The sequence below is a fragment of the Mesocricetus auratus genome, unplaced genomic scaffold (genome assembly GCF_017639785.1).
Source record: "Mesocricetus auratus isolate SY011 unplaced genomic scaffold, BCM_Maur_2.0 Super-Scaffold_100055, whole genome shotgun sequence".
Taxonomy (NCBI): Eukaryota; Metazoa; Chordata; class Mammalia; order Rodentia; family Cricetidae; genus Mesocricetus; species Mesocricetus auratus.
The window spans coordinates 1,291,584-1,312,487 of record NW_024429232.1 but is presented as its reverse complement, the minus strand read 5'-3'; the positions used below and the strand labels follow the sequence as shown (position 1 = coordinate 1,312,487).

The window sequence follows — 20,904 nt, the reverse complement described above, 5'->3', positions numbered from 1 at the left end:
GTGGCCCAGTGTTTGTTTACAAATGTTGTGGGGAAACTGAGCTATACCATTGGCACAATGAAAGGAACCACCTACCAGTAAAATACTGTAGTGGTCTCCAGTGTCCCCAGTGCGATGTCCTAAAAGTGACAGAAAAAATAACCCAACAAAAGCTTACAAAACTTGAAGGTTCTGTGACAAGTCTAGTGTCACAGAACCTGAACCAGGCAAGAATGAGTACAAGCAGGGAATGGGGGTGGCGAGCAGAGCAGCAGGTGGCAGATTCACATGGGAGGACAAGGAAGGCCCGGGTGGTTTCCAAACCTTGATCTTGTAGAGACCCTGTGTTTTGATCTCTGTGCAGACTGTGTTTAAGACTGCTGGACACTGTCTCTGTGCTGCCGAAGCTCATGCACCAGAGATAGAACAAACAGAAACTAGAGCACTCATAGCTGAACAACACCAAGTGGTTTCCAATCCCATCAGCTCAGCTTGGAGACCAGCGTGCATTTATTATAAAATGAGACGTGGCGAAGTTGTGGATCCTGTTGCTGGTGTCTCTCTTGACAGAGGTTTTAGGACTTCCAGGCAGCTTCCCTCCCCAGAATGGGCAATAAGAAAGTTGTGAGGATGGGATGTAAATCTGCTTCCTCCAGGGGAGCAGAGGAGATTGGCCATGTCAACTCCTACAGATAGTGACACTTAGCCAGTGAATTTTGTAATGTGTCACAGATGCTTATGGGGTTATATGTATTCACAAAATCACCTCAGGAGCTAAACCCCAAAATTCTTTTTTAAACGTCACCCATGCCAGAAGCCTTCAGGCCCTGAAAATTTTATAAGGAAGGTTCCTACACAGACCTTCAAAATGTGGCTGAGAACAGTAAAGGAGTAATAGCAAACAGATTTTAAAAACAGCATGAAAGAGCTGGGTGTTGGTGGTGCACACCTTTAATCCCAGCACTCGGGAGGCAGAGGCAGGCGGATCTCTGAGTTCGAGGCCAGCCTCGTCTTCAGAGCGAGTTCCAGGACAGCCTCCAAAACAATACAGAGAAACCCTGTCTCGAAAAACCAAACCAAAAAAACCAAAAACAGCAAGAAAGGCTTGTTCACTTTAAGAAAGTGGGGGCGGGTACTAAGTGTGGACAGACGTGGGCACGTGACTGAGGTCCAGAACAGAGACTCAAAGCCAGCCCTGCATATCCACTCCCCAACCTGGAGTTGTTGTCATCCCAGGTCAGGAGACCGAAGTAGGAGCACTGCCATGAGTTGAGTCCAGTCTGCAATATTCAGTGAGTTCTAGTCCAGCCTGAGCTCCAACATGATACCCCATCTATAGATAGACAGCAGAGGAATTTTATGGCATTATTGATTGTGCTAGCAAGAAAGGTACAAAGTAACCACCACAGCCAGCAGGGGGTCTCTGTGTTTCGTTTGTATAATTGAAATGTTTTAAGCTGGTTACATGGTACACAATGCAATTCCAGCGCTTGGGAGGTGGGGATGGGGACATCAGGAGTTGGCTTCATTCTTAGCCACATAATTTTATTGGAACCTATTCAGTTCAGATCCTTCATAAAACAGATTGAAGGTAGTGTCTGGATGCAGTGTGACCAATAACCCCAGCCCAATTTAAGTTCCGTCTACCCACCCTGCCACAGCTGATGAACTCTCTGTTACTGCAGGTTGGGAAGAGTGGGAACATTCCAGCAGGTACAACCGTAGACACGAAAATCACTCATCCAACTGAGTTTGACTTCTACCTGTGCAGTCATGCTGGCATCCAGGTAAGGGAGGCTCTGTTTGACAGTCTGGGGTGTTTGTGATGTTGTGAGGTCATGCTGTGGCCAGGAGAGGTGGGTTCTTCTTGCCTTGGTACCGGAAAACTGTTCCTGGGTCAGACACTGGGAGAGAAGAAGAAGGAAGGGACCAGTGGGGTATAGTGAGACCAAGGCAGAAGGAACAGCAATGGTCAGCACCAACAAGTGCAGAGTATGCTGTTTGGCAGTTAGTGAGCTAGAAGTTAAGACTACAGGAAGCCACTGTGGTTGGGGCCTGGAGGGGCTCATGCTCAGCTGCATACTGGCTACCAATAAATGCCAGACAGGAGAGTCCTGGAATGCTCTGTGGCTGTTTTGGCAGACAGCATTCTGCCATCTTCCTGATGCTAGAGTCAGGGCTTTGAAGGCTGGCTAGTAGCCGGTAGGCAGGGAGGAGCCGCCACTCTTCCTTGCAGAAGACTTTGGAGGGAAAAGCACCGTCAAATATTCCAATTCCTATTTTTTAGATGTTAATATTAATATGTACCTTTGATGGGAGATTTTTTTCTTGTTATAATAAATAAAACATTGTAGAATACCTAATGTATCCTGAGGCATTGTCTTTCACTCAGCCCCTTCTGAATGTTATCTTTTCTTGCTGCATCAGATGCACAGTTATGGGATGTGGGGTCAGGTACAGTGTGATATCTTAGCACGCACAGGTGTGCAGCTATGATGGTGGAGCACCCTACCCCATCAGTGACCTCAGACTTCCATCGGGTCTCAGTTTTAGAAACATTGAAAGTCTTCTCTGCTGCTGTCTTGAGTCATGGCCATATTTAATAGTACTCTATGAGATGGGCATAGTGATGTTTACCTGTAATGCCAGGCAAACCTGAGAGGCTGAGGCAGGAGGAGGTTGCAGGTCAGCCTAGAATAATGCTGCAAGACCTGGTTGGAAGGAGAGAGGAAGAGAGGGATGTCTTAGCTGTGATTTTCCTGTAATGTAAATAAACAAATGTATAATCTGTTTTATACATATAGGGCTTTTTAAAATAGATGGGTCTAATGGTTGAAGACAAGGGTGCTTCTGTTTTACCAAGGATGGCCTCAAATTTGAGTCCTCCTTCCCCAGCCTCCCAGGAGCTGGGCCCAGAGGCGTGTGTGAGCATGCCTGTTTGAACAGGGATAATAATTGTTGTTGGTAAAGGTCTTGTAGTTATTCTTTCTGGCCCTCTGACCTCTTTCAGGGGACGAGCCGTCCTTCTCACTACCACGTGCTTTGGGATGACAATCGCTTCTCTTCTGACGAGCTGCAGATTCTGACCTACCAGCTGTGTCACACCTATGTGCGCTGCACGCGCTCTGTGTCCATACCGGCGCCAGCCTACTATGCTCACCTGGTGGCCTTCCGTGCCAGGTACCATCTGGTGGATAAAGAGCATGACAGGTGAGTATCACACCTGAAATGGGGTTGAGACAAGCTGCTTTCTTGTAGGCGGTGATGAAGGCTTTCCATGGAAGAAAATAGCCATCTCCTTGGCCACTTGTCAATGGTGTGACCATAGCGTGCTGCTTTCCATACGTGTGTCTGGTTCCTGTTCCTGGGTTGGTGTTCAGTAAAGGCTGCACTCTTTCTCTTCCTCTGCAGCGCTGAAGGAAGCCATACCTCTGGGCAGAGCAATGGGCGAGATCACCAAGCGCTGGCCAAAGCGGTCCAGGTCCACCAGGACACACTGCGCACCATGTACTTTGCTTGACATGTTGTAGTGTTTAGCGATTGTGTATCAAGTTGGATTCACACGAGACCAGCTACACTCAGACCAACAGATGCCCAGCCCTTCCGTGACAGCCAGCATCGAACATGAGACATCTTTGGTTTTATTTGATCCTCCATTTTCCAGAATGCCTTCCGTCCCAGATTTCAAACTTGGATTTTGAGCTGCAGGCCTGTATGAGACCCCATTGTAGGAATCGTGGTTTGCCAAAACCTATAAGCTGCTCACTGAAAGAGTCCCATGTTTCCTAAAACAAAACAACAACAAAATGTCCTAAAGCAAGTCTGTGAACTCTCAGGGCTTTAAAACATTTTTAATTTATTTGGTCATTCGATTTACTCGTTTTTAACACCTGATTCTCAATGAAATCGATGGGCTCAAACTAGCTGTGAAGGCACCATCACCACTGGGGTTTTAAAGCCTGACCCTAAGAAGTTGTCACTAATGTTCAGTTCTAAGGGATGCCACGTGCTCTGCACCCCAGGGCAGATGGCTGCTAGGTATCCATGGTGTCTCTCGCCTGCCACTGCCTGCCCTCGAGGCCGAATGAAGGCGTAGTGGCAGCAGAGAGGATGGTCACGTGTGTTTACAGCAGTGACAGGTCCGAGAGATTGGCAGATAAGTGCCATTTTGATAAAAATTTATTTAAAAGAGAAAAAAAAGACAATATACTGACAGTCTAATCATAAGATTTGTCCTGTAGGACTGTGACATTTATTTTCCAAAGTTTCTAAAGAATACGGGTCTGTGGTGATAATACAGTACAATCCTTTTTCACTGTTATGTCTTTAATGTAAGAGAAGAATATATATATCTGGTTTGCAGTATTAATGTGGTAGGTAGATGCTGTTTTCCTTTGTTGACTATGGGGTGCTCCTTGTGATCTGTTTCACATATCAGGAGCTGTTTGGAGCCTGGAGACAGGCCACCTCTTGTGGCTTTTAGTGTTTAAGTAGAGGAATATGCGGCTGGCTTCACATGACAGCAACGCACCGTATCTCCCCCCCCCCCCCCCCATGTGGACTGTGTAGCCTGTACCTCTGGGAAGGACAGTGTGCTTGCCAGTAATTTGCCGTCCTCCCTGCCTCATCCATGTGTGTCACTCAGCCAATGAAGCACAAATGGAACTTACTTATTCTTCCATTGCCGGGGAGCAAACTCTCGTGTAAGAGTGCACCTCTCTCGGTGTGCAGTTTTGGAAGGTGGGCTTCATAGGATCTATGCACTGAAACGGAGAGAGACCTGCGTGGTGGCTCTGCTGGCACAGGACTGAAAGGTAGGAGCGGGGCGTCCCCGAGGAGCTGGTGGTGTGCAAGGCCAGCGGAGAAGGCACAGACGACTCTGGGTGGTGTTTGCTTCTGGGCCCGAACCCAGCTTTGCCAGCCTAGAGACCACTGACCTGAGAGGGACACTACGAGAGGCTCTATAGGTGGCAGCAGCCACTCCAGTGTGTCTGTGTCCAGTGGGACTTTCTGGCTTGTACTGAAGCTGAGTGAGAATCAGGCCCGCGTCCCGTCCCACCACAGTCCCTGGAGGGGACGCACCCCGCTTCTGTGCTGCTTTGTGCTCCGTGGGTTTTCTCTGCCCCTGCTGATGGGCCCTACCCCCAGTTCTGCGTCATTTACCTCTCACCTTGCGGTGGAGGGAGGGTGCCCACCCCTGTCCCCCACTGTGGCTGGCACCTCATGCTAGAGGACACAATGCCACCCCTGCCCCATCACCCACGTGCTGGGTGGGAGGGGCAGACGCAGTGACCTGGACGTCACACCCTCAGCAGGCTGTGTATCTGTGTGTGCATGTGGGTGTCTTACTAATGACATTAGTCTCTTCTCGCTGTGTCTTTAAAAATCTTGTAAAGTGACAAACCTCTAGTCTAAGAAGCACTGGGGTGTTCTGCTATCCCATTGGCAAGTGGCACTTTCTCAAACTGTTTCCAAAAGGATATAAAAACACTTAGCTCACCAAGCATGGTCAGCCTGAAGAACTTGTTCAACTGGTAAACCTTTAGAATCTGAAACTAGATTGCTTTTAGCCATTCTTGAAACCATGTGTCTCAAAGGTCTGTCTTGAGCCCCTTGCCGTGGGATCTCAGGCATGCAAGTGAGTGTGTTGGAATATAGATTCTCAGGCCGCTGCCAGCCTCTTGGATCTGGCACTTGCAGCCAGCTGGGCATTTGTGTTTTAGGCCACCCCCATCCCCACCTCCATCCCCACCCCCATGGCTCTGGAGGCTTTCTGAAGCAGTCCCCATGTCACCAAGGGAGCAGGAAGGAGCCCTGTCAGATTATCTAAGATAATCTGAGCAGGGAGTTTTGTTTGTTTTGTTTTAGTCATCTTGAAGGATAACTTTTCTTTTTGATGGGCTAAAGGACTTTAGCTGTGGCCCATGCTTGTGACACTTTGAGTATGAAAATTGTCCCCAGACCAAATGTCCCTGATTGAATTCAGATGCATATTGTCCACACAGCCAATGGCAGTTTATAAATGGCTGGAGTTCCAATTTCTCAGGTAAATAATTGTTTCCCCCCAACTTCTCCCCTCCCCTTATTATTAGCATAGGTTCTGAGACAGTGTGAGACCTCAGAGTTCTGGGAGCCAGCCCTCCGTCTACACCTGCAGCAACAACTGGCCCTGGAGTATCTCCTGAGGGATTACCTGGCTAAGGTTGAGGACTGCCCACTTGCTAGCTGTGTTCCCAGCCCCACTGTTAAGTAAGGTGTGCCTTGCTTTAAGCAAACTGAATGTGATTATGTATCCATTTGGAAGGGAAACTAGGATGTGCCTGTCTCTTTAAGAGAGGCTACCCAATCAGACTTCCATGCTGGGACTCTTTCTAGTATGTTGTAAGATACACACTTTTCAAAAACCAGTCATGATTTCTATCTCCTTACCACTGTGTACACCATGTAAAAGCCTCTCCCTGTGCGGAAGAAGCAATTCAAAGCTCTAGGGAGGCCTTGAGGCCCCAGTCTGTAGATGAACCCTTAGTACTGCTAGCAAAACTCCATCCAGTCACTGTGTTGCAAGCCCAGATTGGCCTAGTCCCATCAACCCTAAGCTGAGCACACCTGTACTTCTAGAAAGGGGCTGTCTGGGGAAGTCCTCACATGCACGCTTGATACTGCTTGGTCCTCTCTGCCTTCTCCAGATTTGGCCTCTTCTCACTCCTCACACCCACCTGCTTGCTGGCCTCCAGGCCACAGGCACTGCCAGTGGGGAGGCCGCTAGCTCCCTGATGTTTACCTGTTACTGAGCGCTGATAGAAAGATAGCCCCTGCAATGGGGTTGGGCAGGGTTTTTGTTGTTGTTGTTGTATATTATTTTATTGTTTTTAAATGCAAATGTTGCTATTTATTTTTTTCTCTCCTGCTCTAATTTGATTAAGTTAAATTGGCTATCCCAATGCATGTGGTACCTGATGGATATGGTAGAGATTATTTTCCCCAACTTTTATAAATGACCCAGTGTTTACCTTCAGGCTTGTGGATGCTTTATTTTTGGAAGCCACAGATGTAGTTTTTCTGGATGAATTGTTTTTCTTATAGATGCATCGGTGTGGTATGCTTTTGCATTGATCTGCAGGGTGATTTGAATTTTATTTTTACAAGCAGTTTTTCAATCAAATTCTATATTTGATACAATGTGTTAAAGGTAGATCAGCCTGGAGTCATGCAGCTGACAGCTGGGACCCCTGAGTGTCTAAGAGTCCTTAGAGGCTAGGTGGCCTCTCTTGGTAGTCCCTGTGGTGGTAGCGCTGGCTGGTCACAGGAACGAGCCTTCAGAGCCCTCAGCATGGCCCTGACCTCTTGGATTGTTACAAGGATTTTTCATGGGCATTTTGCTACACAGGCAGTGGACAATCCCAGTGGCCCCAGATATGCCATAAGCAACCTTTCTGTGACCTCCCCCTAACTCATTTTTCATACCTATGAAAAAAGGAATGTGCCCTGAGTAGATGTTACACTCCCTTGGTGTTCATATGCCTCATTTGCAAATGCAAACATTTTGTTTATGTTTTAAACCCTTCCCCAAAGTAACCGTGCTGGCTGGCTCACCATAGACAGTACACGTGTAGCTCTGTCATGGGCATCCTGTGGCAGGCGTGCTGATCCTGTAAATTGCACTGATCTTGTGACAGTTTTCTTTATCACATCCAGCAATGAATCTGCTGTACTCAATTGAAGTGATTGTAAACAGACTCGCAGTGGCAGGAGTGATGTGGATCTGGGACATTGCCTTGCTTCTACGATCCCAACACATTTCAGTATTATATGCTAGAGTGTGCGGACTGGACTCTGCTCTCTCGAGCATTGTGGACTGGCCTCGTCTGGCTTTCCAACAAAAAGTTTTCCACCTCTAAACAGCATGCTCTTTAAGACCTGAAGAGAAGGCTTGAATGTAAACGTATTAGTTAGGAGTCTTTGTGGTACTTTTGGTCTGTTTAGTTTTCTTGTGATCGGCCAGGTCCCCAGAAGTATGTCATTCTAGTTCCATGTGGCCTTTGTCAGCTTGGACAGCATCTGAATGGCCCAGCTAGTATTACCAGGCCATCGCTGCATTTCTTTAGCCAGTCCTGAACTTAAAGCTGTGAGGTCACTACTGTGTCACACTGTCGTTTATGGTACATCCATGGGTGGCAGGGGCAAAGTCCATGCTCTATTCAGCCCCACACGAACTGTCTGTGGTCAGGGTACCCAGTGTCTGAAACTAAAGGAGCTTTTACACTCAAACCGCCGTGTGTGTGTGTGTGTGTGTGTGTGTGTGTGTGTGTGTGTGTGTGTGTGTGTGTGTGTGTGTGTGTGGTCAGTGCCATTACAGAGCCTTCACTTTGTGTCTTTGGATTTGTTCTGCCATTTTTATTGTCTCTCAAGTTGAATGTATCGGCTTAGCCAAATCACTACAGAAGGTGGTTTCTAAAAACCTTTCAGACAGATGCATAAAAGCTACCTCTGACTTCTCATTGGTTTGTGTTTGCTCTGAAGCCTCGATATCCACACTGAATATAGCCAAAATATCGCCTGAATAAACTGAGTTGTGAACTCCTCTGTTCAGTTCTGGCTTGAAAATGCGTGTGCCATACTGTGATCTGGGGCAGCCCCTCTGCTGTCTCTGACCAGGGACTCCTCAGTACTGCCCAGCTACCAGATTCTAGCCCCGAGAGGCTGGCAGAAGGGCTTCTCTGCGTGGGAAACACGCATCCTCCAGGCTGGTGGGAGCAACTTTGCAGGGCCACATGTGGCTCAGCCTGGAGACAGCCCTGCCCCTGCCTGGTTTGCTTTCCTATTGAGTGTAAGAAGGCATCCTCTCCCCTGCTTGCTTACAAATGGGTTGAAAGTGGCTTCCTGCTCTGTCCTCCTTTTTGTACACTATAAACTCATAAAGGTGCTCCATCTCTGACTCTCGTGCAAATAATGTATTTACAGCAGTTGCGAGGATTCAGATAGTGCAGGCGTGGCTAGCCTTGGACTTGACCCTGTGTGTCAGTGAAGGACTGAGGCTGTGCTCCCCCTGGGCCCTCTCTTTGGAAGTACAGGTCCCCACTGGTGTTGGCAGCGCAGGTCTGACTCCAGGTTTGTCGTGGGGACCCACACCTCTAGCCAGCTCTCCTGTGGCTGTCCACTTTGCTGTCATCCTCTTGCATCATGGCTCTGCCTGCATCCCCTTGGCCTCCTCTTCTTAAAACTTCCTTGGGCTAATTTTGCAAAGTCAGCGCAAGCTCCCAGACTCCTCCACTGGTTGGCTTAGGAAACCTTGAGGACAGTTTTTCAGTGCCTGAGTGTAGAAGGGTGCAGGACAGCTCTGTCAAATGTTATCTCTGTATGCTCCTCCCCGTCTAGTTCTAATGCATTGTAGACGGTGTGTGTCACCTTGCATACTTTTGGCCTGGACAGCGCACTGCCCTTAGAAGTCCTCACATATTTCTGTGTGGAGAAGCAGAGGCATGGAGTGTGTGTATTTGTGGCACCCCAGGTTATTTGGGTCCTCTGACTTGGCTGAGGTTTTGGTGAGAATGCAGGGAGGCACAGGCATATGGGCACCAGCACAGGACCAGCCTTCCCTCTCATGACCCTTGTGAGGGACACCAAACAACCCAAAGCCCTGGCCGGCCACTGCAGTCTTTAGCTAACACTTTTTTTATTTAACTGGTTGCCATGAGAACACTGGCTATGTTAAGCCTTCTTTGTCCTGGTGGTTCTAGTTCCTCCATTCCTGGGGCCTGAATGGCTGAAGGAACTCCTGTTTTGTTTAGAGCTGCCTTTATTTGAGTTCATTTAAAAAGCTAAGGCACCAGACAATACCTTCCTCTCTGAGGGTGTCACCAGGAAGTAGGTGTGGGGGCAACCTCCTTAACATCAGAGGTCACATGAACGCCGACACCAGCCATCAGCAGAGAGCCATATACATGTGGGGACAGAAGTTCTTGTGAAGTCTACAAGTTGTATTGGACACTCAAGGTTGGGACAGGGCAGGCCCTTGCACTTTTAAAGTCTGTACCTTGGTGCCCTTTCAGAGTCAGGCTGGGACTGTCTTTCCTACCTGGGAAGTTCGTCAGCACTTGGCTCCTTCTTGCAAACTGTGACGCCACTTTACAGCCACAAAGGCACCCTCAGTCAGTCCCACCCCAGACATGCAGGCTCACCCAGCTCACCTCTGCTGGGAGACAGATGCAAGGCCATTGCTTAGGTGTTGACTGGCAGAGGCTGCTGGTCTTGTGTTCTCCGACCCTCATCAAGATTGTCTGTTGTAGCGCAACTAGGTGTAGAGGGATTCAGAGTCATGTTCAGAATGTCTTCTAAATACGCTTGAGTGTGGGGGGAATTAGGACTGGGTGAAGAGGCACTGGGGAACTTCTGAATTCATTTTTGGTTCTTTTTCAATTATTTCATAAAAATAAAAGAACTTGAAAAATTGATAGAAACTCTTCAGTACATATTAGGCAGGTAATCAGAAGTATACAGTTATAAAACATGAATTTATAACTTTTAACAGCCACACTGAAATCCTTTTCAAACACAGGACTGAAATTTCAATTTCAGGACTCAATTTCAATGAGTTTATTTAACAACAACAACAACAACAACAAAAAGTTATAAGAGAATAATTCTAAGTTTCTGTCAATGAAGTGGCTACTGCCTTATAAATACAGGAAGAGAATGTAGCCCTGAACCCAGACCTCCCATACACTTCAGATTACCTGCCTAGTGTGTATTGAGAAGTTTTAACCCTTGGTTTTATCAGTTTTTCTGGTTTTGCTTTATCTTTTATAAAATAATTGGAAAAGAACCAAAAATGAATTCAGGAGTTCCCCAGTGGCTCCTCACCGAGTCTTAATCCCCCCGCCACACACACACACACTCAGGCATATGTAGAAGACATTTTGAATCAAAATGCATTACATCCATTTAGTGTTGGCTACTTTTTGAGAAGTGGAGTGGCTGGCTAAAGGGCCTGTTTCGGGTGGTACTCTGTATGTCATGGACACGTTTGTACCTGTGCAGTGATCTGTGTGACGTCTTGTGCTTGCGGTTTAGAAACCACGCAGTGCTGTTTGTAAATTGACAGTTCCTGTGTAAACTATTATTTATAACCCTTGTCCCCTCTGTATACTTTTTCATTTGCTACATGGATTGTATAATTAATTATAAAATTACCTGCTAAACCCAATTCTGAGGCTTCATGTCATTGTCTTCGGTATGAAACCAGTCTGTGGACCATGAGGATGCCCTTGCATGATACCAGTAGTGATAACACTTTAAATTAAGCCTTAATCAGATAATGAATTTGTGTATTTCAGAGTATGCAAAAAATAAACATAAAAAATAAAGTAGGCAGAGTGAGTTTCCACTATCCAGATCAAGATACGCAGTCCTAATACAGCATGTGTCCCCTCTGGAGTTAAAGAGGCTGTTGCCAGGGTTACACTTCTCCCCTCATTTGTGCTTCCCGGCGTAGCTTGATGAAAGCTGATCATGTGCATTTCTGTGGCAGTCTGTTCAAGACCTTTGCAGGGTCATCTTCAGTCATCTGATTTCTCTCCTCCAGTCTGATGAGCCTTGGCTGCTGGGAACATGATTAACCTGCTCATAGGTTAAGCTCTCTGCAGGTACTACCTACCACCTGTCATTGCTTCTGCATAGATTACAACAGAATTTTGTTTCTGTAAAAGCATCTTCAATCTTGAGATAAGATAGAGGGGACCCAGCTTTCTTTACAATGTGGATCTACCTCAGTTAAATAGTTGGGTGCTATTTACTAAGTCTGTCAAATTAAATTGGAAAAAGTAACCAAACAGTGGGATGTAACTAACTCCACATGAAACTTGAAATCATCATTTCCGTTTATTTAATGATATTTTTTATTTATTTTGTGCCTTTTATGTTACCCCTAATGCATTTTTTAAATTCAGAGTAGCCATTTTCTCCGCAAGTGGGGAGCCTGACTGACCATGCATGTAGCCCATTCGACTGCTATCGTTGTTGGGATCCAGCCTGCCCTCTTGGGAAAAGGAGGGGGAAATGTGTCCAAGAGCAAATTTTACACATAACATACCCCAGCTTGTCTATGCATGTGTGCATAGCTATCATTTCATTTCTATGCCATTGAAGGGGCACCTCCACCCAAAAAAATAACCCCAAGAACTCTCTCTGCATTGTTCGCTGTTCATTTCCCTTTTCCTCTGACATGAACAGCAAATGGACTGTTGTGGATTCCATCTCCTGGTTTGCATGGGTAGAGGAGGGGCACGCTCACGGCTGTCTGGGGGCCAGGCTGGAGGTGGGGAAGATGTGCGGTCTAGAGCAGCCCATGGTTTCTGAAATCAGGAACACATTTTGATGGGTAAGAAAATAAGATCAGAGATTGATGACTTTCCACATTTTATATTTGACAGTTTATAATTCTAGACATTTCCTACTATGGCAATCTTTTTTAACAATTCTTTGGAGGTAACAGTATTTTGGAGTCTTATGAATTTGATTTTATACCCATAAAAAATAAAAGATAGGCATCTTCCCTGTAGAGTATATGTATAGTCTTACTCTTTTAAAGAGATCTCTGGGTTTTAGAAGAGAACCAACTGTACTTGGCAAGACTCCTAAAAATGATTTGGGAGACACTCCCCACTTTTTCTCTGCCCCCACCCCTACCCTTTGCAGGATCTCAAAAAAGGAAAACAAGAAAAAGAGAGGTGATTCTAGTTAGACGTGTGTGGGTTTTGTTTTGTTTTTAAGCCTCCATCATCAGGTTGATACTTAAGCTATATTTTATAGAGTAATCCCCCTTTAGTATGCTGCATATAGATATGAAGCTCAGAGCTGTTGCACTTTCTCTCTAATCAATGCCCTACAATTGGCTTGCCGGAAGCATTTTATTTTAATCTAATGAGTACTTTGGGCAGGTGATGAAATTTACATAGGTACCTCAAGTCAAAGACCTGCGTGTGCTGCATTTTGGTTTGTTGATTTGGGTTTGGGGTGGGGGGTTGTGTTTTGTTTTGTTTTAGCTTTTCTACGTAGCATTGTATTTTAATTTTGTTCAGATATTATGCTTTTTGGACCCCAATAGTCTGTTGAAAGGAAATCTTAAAAAGTTAGTATCCTTCTTCGTGCTCCCTGCAGTATGTGGTACTTGAGGAGTGTTTCCCCAAGCACGCCTGAGGAAAGGGTACTACACTGCTCAGCGGCCGTGTCCCTCACATCCTTCATGCTGCTTCCATCTCCTTCACCACATTACCCAAGGGTGGGTTCCTTCAGTCAAAGTTGTGGAATCTTAACTTTTACACACAGACCTCATGGTGTCGTTGAGTCAGTAGCATGACCCTAAAGGCACTGCCAGCGAACGGCCACTGGGAGCCTGGCCTTGGAGCGGCAGCCTTGTGTCTTCTCAGCACTCACCTAAGGTGGTCTGCATGGACAAGACAGCTGATAAGGAGAGCTGAATGCTGAGACACCGCGCATCTCTTGTCGTGTTTAAGCTTAGCTGGGTCCTTTTAAGTTTGTTTTCACAGCTTACTAGGTTAAATAGTTTGCACTATTTTTGCAATAAATTCATGGGAAACCTAACAGCTACTTATGTTGTTCTTACTGTGTGTATAAACTAATACTAAAAGTTTGGTATAGTGTTTTTTTTTCACCTCCTTATGTAGCCCCTAACATGCACAGAATGCTGTAAATCTGATAAAATATGATGTGAATGATATTTTATAAAGTTATTTTGTATGGTGTCAATTTTGTTTTGCCGCATAGTATGTCAGCAAAAATAAATAAAGTTCCTCATATTTACAGCTGCCTATTCCAAAGGGGTCTAGTTATTGTCTCCCTTGAAAGCACTGTCAAACACACTGGCTGAGTCAGCGTCCCTGGTTTACCTTCCCAAATGGGTCTGGGTCTTGTTCTGCAGAGCTCCACACCACCCAAGGACCTGGTGTAGAGCACCACAGCCAGAACCGTGTGGTGTGAGAGCTGCGGTCCCCACACCAGCAGTACAGAGAGAACCAGCAGAGCCATTCAGTTGAGCCCATCGTGAGTAAGACCCTGAGCTCCAGACGCGGGAGTGGAGTCCTCATTCTCTTCCCTTGGTTAGCTCTGCTGCTGAGAGTGGTAAACATGGTGGTGCTCTCAAGTCCCTGGAGGCCTATCCAGCCTCATCTGACCTGTGTGTGTATGGGAAAGTGCAGGTAGCACTGGGAAAATGGGTGGGGGTTGGGGGTGTCTGAGGAAGCTCAGGCAACTGGAAGTGCCCAGAATGAATTGAATGTTTGCTACGGCAGAGCAAGTTCTGTCATACCTGTGACCACAGCAGCAACAGGGGAATGACTCCCAATCCTGTTTTGTTCATCCAGTCTTTTTTTTTTTTTTTCAACTGGTACAGTGGGCAGCTCAGTGGTTGCCATGGTAACATGAGGATGGAGACACTTGCAAGAGATTTTTCAGGGAGTACCAGAACTGTTTTTAATATTGGTCATATGATTGCATGTACACCAAAAAGTGGCTTATTGGAAATCACTTTTAAAGACAGATGTGTCAGGCACAGTAGGCAGAGAGAATCCTAGTCTGTGATGGCAGCACACAGGCAGGTGGGGAGACCTCTGAATGTAGGGCCAGCTGAGCTGGCCTACACAAAAGAGTTCTAAGCCAGCTAGTGCTACATAGTGAGACCCTGAAGAGGGATGAGGAAGAAAAGAGTGGTCACTGGCTTGTAGGGGACACGGATGGCATGGGAATGTTGTGTCGTTTGTGTTGATAGTGAGCAGAGCTGGTATGCCTTATAATCCCTGCTCTTTGGGAGGCTGAGGCAGGATTACAAGTACCAGCCCAGCCTTCGCTACATTCAGCAAGAGACATCAGACAAAACTGTTTTTGTCAAACTTTATAAAGCACAGGATGGTTTTACTGGATATAAATGACAACAGAAAAATGAGTACTGTCTCCAGTGTCCAGCTTGCTTAAACATTTACACAGAAGATTGCTTCTTCTACTGTACGTGGATGATGAGCTGGGGCTCACTCGTCTTAGACTAGGACAGCTTCTTACACGTTGCTGCTGTTTGTTTTGGTGCCTGCTAAGCAAGCATTCTGTCTGGCTCACATCTCTAGCCAGAAATGCTAACTCTGACATTTCACAAGATTATCAGTAAAATGTTAGAAAAAGCAAAGATCCTAAAACCACTTCAATAAAGCATATTACTGTAAAATACAAACCTTTAATGGAAAATGAAAAGCAAATTTTCTGTACAGTAAAAATGCAAAGTCCATTTAAAAAATACAAAAAATTCAAAGGTAGCACAATGTACATGAGCTACACATATAGCCATTTGTGAAAAGGGATGTCCCTGTGACTAGACAGCTGACATGGAGTTTTCCAGGTCATCTGCAACTTCAACATGAAGCTCAGCGGTTTGTGCTACTGTGCCCAGAGTCACAACAGTGAGTGCCATCTGCCCAGGGCTCCCCTGGTAGGACGGGAGACAGCTGCGGGTCTGTGTGGGAGGCTGCTCCAGTCTTTTCCACTGCAAGAGGGAAGGCCGCAGGCCGCAAGGCTGAGATGTGACACTACAGCACTGCAGTGCCTGCGTCACTGCCCAGCTGAGTCTATCCCTGCTCACCAGGCTGAGATCACGCCTTGCTGGCTTAAGCCAGGACTTCACCAATGTCACTTTCACCATCGTCATCCTCTTCCTCTTCTTGCTCCCTCTTCTCTTTGAGCATTTTCAGGTACTTACTAGCTAAAATCTTCTTTGGTAATATATCTTTAAAAACAGGAAATTTATGTCAATAATTGTTTATGAATACAACAATACAAGTTTTAAAAGACATGAAATCTGTGTACACTTACGGATGAAGAGTACACACTTCCTGGTGCACACTTACAAACCTGTTGCTATTCCACAGCCAGTAAACAAGTTTCTCTGACCTGATTTTGTGAACCCTGTCCCAAGCTAGCTGAGGAAGGCTGGGCTGCCCAACCCCCTCCTTGGGCTAGACTGAAGCTCTTTCTAGCCAGGGCCTGACCCACGGCTATATGCACCAGATGTGTCAGGCACAGTAGGCAGAGAGAATCCTAGTCTGTGATGGCAGCACACAGGCGGGTGGGGTGCAGGGGAACAGGACAAGTATACATCTCTGAGTGGTCTGCTAGCCAGCCAAGCATCTGGTGTATATTGTCAATTTCTGCAGTTCTTCACAGCCTCAAACAGACACAGCTAGAACACTTCCCTGGGCCAGGGCAGGGGAAAGTGAGGCATCAAGCAGAACAATAAAGGAACAAAGAGCTCACTACAAGTTTTTTGTTTTAAGTACCTGCGAGAAACTGAAGGGTTTCTGAGTCCTCTGCAGCGCTGGCTAAGTCACTATATGTCAGGGCTTTCTTGGCTGTGCCACTGCCGTGTCTGTAGGAACAGGTGGCTAGATACCGAACAAAGAGTTCCTAAACCAACAATAAAAAAAGCAAAGGAAAGGTCAGGTTGGAGAACTTATCACAGACTTTATAAGCTTAAAATTCCATTAATACTTCTGATTATCTTGGTTCCTCAAATTATAAGAAATCATTTTATATGAGGAAAAAACACGAGGTCAGGAAAGAAACATGCCTGTGTAGAGCAGGAGGCAGCAGGCATCTTCTAGCTGGGCTTAGGTGAGTAACATGGAAAATATTTACAAGTGATTATAATGGCTGTTTTCAGGAAGTGCTGTGCTGCACACTTACCATACCAGCACTCTACGGGGGAAGCAAGAGGTGGCTGTGGCAAGTCTGAGCTACACAAGCTGCTCTCTGGAACAATGATGGGGTAGGTAGGGTGTCACCAGCCTTTACAGTAAATGGAGCAAAAGACCATTCAAAACTTCTATCTGGCCTGTCAAGAACTCTATCTTACAGTTTACTGAGGCAGGGTATCAGTCAATAATCCAGGCTAGCCTTGAATTCTTGGAGATGCTCCTGCCTCAGTCTCCCAAGTGCCTGGATTACAGATGTGAGCTGCCATGTGTCTGTATCTCTGAAAGACATTTTCAGTCTACATGAATCCCTTGTCCAAGGTTGTTCACTCATAACTACAGAACTACAGTAAATACCAACAACCTCAAGCTGAAAAGTGAAATCTCACTTTGTCAATGTAACTTCTGGGGGTAGGGGTGGGGTGGGACTGGCAAGATCGGAGGGCTCAGAAATATGGTAAATTGAGCCTTTCCCAAGGTCCAGTATTGGTTCAGCTAGTAAGTAATGTGTGTGCATAGTTCTTAGATCCTTAATGCTAGAATGAATCTGAACAGAAACCTTGAGTCCCAGGACTACACAGAAACAAATATTTCCCCATGATCTTGATTTGATTTAGAAATAGGAATGTGTGCTGATTGCTCATAAATAGTATACCACTATCAAAAATGAGCAGGACACTACTGTATTTTGTCAGACTCTACTTAATGTTGGCTCTGTTGCAAAGGCACCTCCCTTGGCCCCCGTCCACAATACACTGTAGAAGTACTAAGCATTGAAGTCCAAGTAGAAGCTGCAAACAATCGCAGAGGCACTTTCCAAGGCCCCCTCTCCTAACAGGAAGGTTCCCGGACTACCTCTATCGAAACCAAACCTCAAACCAGGAACGGCACTCGGGAGGCTGAGTTTGAGTTTGAGGTGACGCCGCTCTACAGAGTGCCAGCATAGGGAAACATACTGAGACCGTCTCAAATACAGAACGCAGTAAAAGTCACAGAGTGCTGTGTGCTGTTGGGAGGGGGCTGTGTGCTTATAAACTTGTCCCCGGAATCTAACTTGTGACCAACTGGCTATCTGTGGAGGCCCGAAGGCTGGAGATACCCTGGAACCTTCGAGAACCGCCCCCCCCCCCCGCACCCCCGCCCCAATCACTCAGCGACAGACCCTGAGGACCACGCGCACAGCAGGGACGGCGGGAATGACGCGGCCGGCAGGCAGGGCGCAAGGAACGCTGGGAGCGGAGTGCGCACGCAGAGCGGAAGCAGCCGAAGGAGGAGCGCCGCGGTGGGCGGGGCTGAGACCGCGGGGTGGGGGAGGGGTGCGGCGCGCGCAGGCGCAGGGCAGCAGACAGGCTGGGCGTGTGCGGAGCCCGGGGGGGCGGTTAGTGCCCGCACCCGCCCGCCCTCACCCCGCCGGCCGCTCACCGTGGCCTTGGCCGTGAGCACCAGCGCCTCCTGGTTGATGCTGGACACCTCAGGAGAGCTCTTCATGATGACTCGGATGCGGGACAGGGGCAGCGACACGAGCCGCTGTTCCCCGCACTTGTCCTTCCCCACGGCCGCATCCGCCATCTTCCGTGTCCCGGCGGCCCGTGATGCCCCGCGCGCTCGCGCCTGCGCAGACGCCGTGAGTGTCGCGCGGCGGCCCGAAAGCGTGGGTGATGGCACCCAGGAAGGTCCCCGCGGAGACGCCGGCGCCCGGAAGGAGCGCGTCCCAGGAGCTGAAGAAAGGGAAAGGCGTGGTGACGCCTCGTGCTAGGGGTGACCAGCAAGCACGTGCCGCACTCGGGCGGAGAAGGACGCAACGATGTGGCCCGGGCGGCCTCTGCCCCTGCTCTGAGGACGAGGTGGGTGGCACGGTCCTCGAGCCTCCTGCAATCCCACCTCAAAAGCCAGGAGGATTAGCAAGGGTCCAAGGTGCACGCCTTTAATCCCAACACTCGGGAGGTAGAGGCAGGCGGATCTCTGTGAGTTCGAGGCCAGCCTGATAAACTGTTCTGGGACAGGCTCCAAAGCCACAGAGAAACCCTGTCTCAAAAAAACAAAAAGATAATAACAAGAAGGCTGAGCCTGGATGAGTATTGTCTACCTGTTATGTGCTCTCTCACCCGAGTGAAATATGCAAGCATGAGGAATACTTTAGGAACCTGGGATGCCACTTGGCTTTAGCTGTGCACACACTCCAAACAATGAATAATAATAATAATAGCCTAGGACACTTACCACACTGAAAGGGGTAAACTAAACTCAAAAGACTTCAGTTCCAATAATTTAGAAATGAAGGGACCAGACTCTAACTCAGCCCCTGCTTTAGCAGCCATGACAGGCTACAGAAAAGACACGTAGGCCTCTGACACAAGGAAACTCCAGATCCTCTGGCCTCTCAGAGCCTAGGGCCAAAACTGAACACAAAGAAACTCCAGAACCCCTCTCCCCTGCCCCAGCCTCCTAGATACTTGGTTTCTGGGAACTGTTTGTTCACAAAAGAAACTCCAGGGGAGACCAAAACCTCCCCTGTAGTCTCCAGGATACAGTTCTGAAAACTATTAGTATCTATGAACAAAAAGTCACCTGTAAGTAACAAGACAATGCCATAGAAACTACAGAATGTTCCCTCTCAGCACTGACCAATGAGAATAATTGGTACACAGGTATTTCAGGTCAATATATGACTTTGAGAAATGCTCCTAATTGTTCCCAAATGTCAACCAATCAGAAACCAACCCTTACCTACTGATGTAATGCTGTAACTTTTGTCCTGAAAACCTAGCAGTAGACTGGGAACTTCACACGTCTCTGTCATGTGTGAATGAACAATTAAAACCTTGCTTTTGCAGTTCTCCTGGTGGTCTCTGGGGACTTTGCAACTTGGGCACAACACACACCACCCCTTGTTAGTACTCAGACGACTGTACTGGCCTGTCCTTGGGTCTCTGACAGGATGCACCCTTAGCTGCAGCCACTAAGACACCACCTGTGCATATTCACTATGTTCCCTTTTAAAAAGGCCCTGCCCACCTCCCATCCTTCTCTGTCTCTTGCTCTCACCTGTCTGTCCCCCCTTCTCCTCCCACTCCCTCTGTGCCTTCCTCTCCTTTTTCCCTCCCCTCCCCTCTTCCCCTCTTCTCTCTCTTCTGCCCCTAGAGGCCAGTCTCCCCCCACCCCTCACCCCTTTTTATGATACCTTTCCCTAAAAAAACAAACAACTCTGTTCCTGTAGCATGGTGTCATTCTCTCTTGCACTGCTTTTCTTAAATTACAACCCCCCATCATGCTACTCAGAAAAGAGAGGCAGGAGGCCAGTGTGAACTATTTTGGAGTACATGCATAATAGGGCAAACTGTCCTTAAGTGAACTTTTAGGAAAACCCCATTTACCATGTTATGCCTATGTATAATTGTAGGGTGTGCTTATAGTTAAAACCACACATTATAGCCGGGCGTTGGGGCACACACATTTAATCCCAGCACTCAGAAGGCAGAGGCAGGCCTGATCTATAGAACAAGTGCCAGAACAGGCTCCAAAGCTACACAGAGAAACCCTGTCTGGGGGGGGGGGGGCGGTTCAGGGGGTTAACCCACACATTATGGGGACATGTACAATAGAAAAGAGGTTGTAATATAATCTGTCAAAATAGTCACCACCCAAACTACACTTCTTAGTAACTAACTCCTCTTCCTTCCTTTCGACCTCAGAAACTAGAGCAATAACCTGTAGTCATGTGAACCACTGTTCTTTTGACTGTACATTCCTAATCTGTATTGTTTTGCTTTGAATAAAGTTTCCCTGCTATTTACAATCTGTGTGAGTCTTTTCTTTCTTTTTGGGTTTGTTTGTTGAGACAGGTTCTTTAACAGGTTTGAATGTCCTGGAATTCTCCTGGTAAACCAGGCTGGCCTCAAACTCAGAGATCTGTCTGCTTCTGCTCCCAAGGGCTGGGATTAAAGGCGTACGACACCACCACCCAGCACCTTTTGATTCCTTTTGTTGCTTTGGTTGGTTTGGTTTTTTGAGACAGGGTTTTTCAGTAGCTTTTGAGCCTGTACTAGAACTCACTTTGTAGACCAGGCTGGCCTTGAACTCACAGAGATCCACCTGCCTCTGCCTCCCAAGTGCTGGCATTAAAGCATTAAAGGGGTGTGCCACCACCAACTGGCAATTCTTTTCTATAATATTTTTT

The 20,904-nt window shown here is 47.1% G+C and overlaps 2 protein-coding genes across 2 annotated transcripts in view; one reads left to right on the top strand and one right to left on the bottom strand.

Moving 5' to 3' along the window:
• The window catches only part of Ago2 (argonaute RISC catalytic component 2), a 76,291-nt gene extending 69,297 nt beyond the window's left edge, over positions 1-6,994 (top strand). Inside the window, exons 17-19 of the mRNA XM_040736366.1 lie at positions 1,665-1,766; positions 2,990-3,189; positions 3,391-6,994. Coding sequence (XP_040592300.1) covers positions 1,665-1,766; positions 2,990-3,189; positions 3,391-3,499 — 411 coding nt within the window. The 3' untranslated portion in view covers positions 3,500-6,994. The remainder of the gene's footprint in view (positions 1-1,664; positions 1,767-2,989; positions 3,190-3,390) is intronic.
• Positions 6,995-14,869: 7,875 nt separating this feature from the next.
• On the bottom strand, positions 14,870-18,339 carry Chrac1 (chromatin accessibility complex subunit 1). The gene is made up of 3 exons (XM_005085445.3): positions 18,150-18,339; positions 16,314-16,440; positions 14,870-15,763 (listed from the first exon to the last, which is right to left on the bottom strand). The coding sequence occupies exons 1-3, from the start codon at positions 18,294-18,296 to the stop codon at positions 15,645-15,647; spliced, it is 393 nt and encodes a 130-aa protein (XP_005085502.1). The 5' UTR covers positions 18,297-18,339; the 3' UTR covers positions 14,870-15,644.
• Between the last annotated feature and the right edge of the window lie 2,565 nt (positions 18,340-20,904).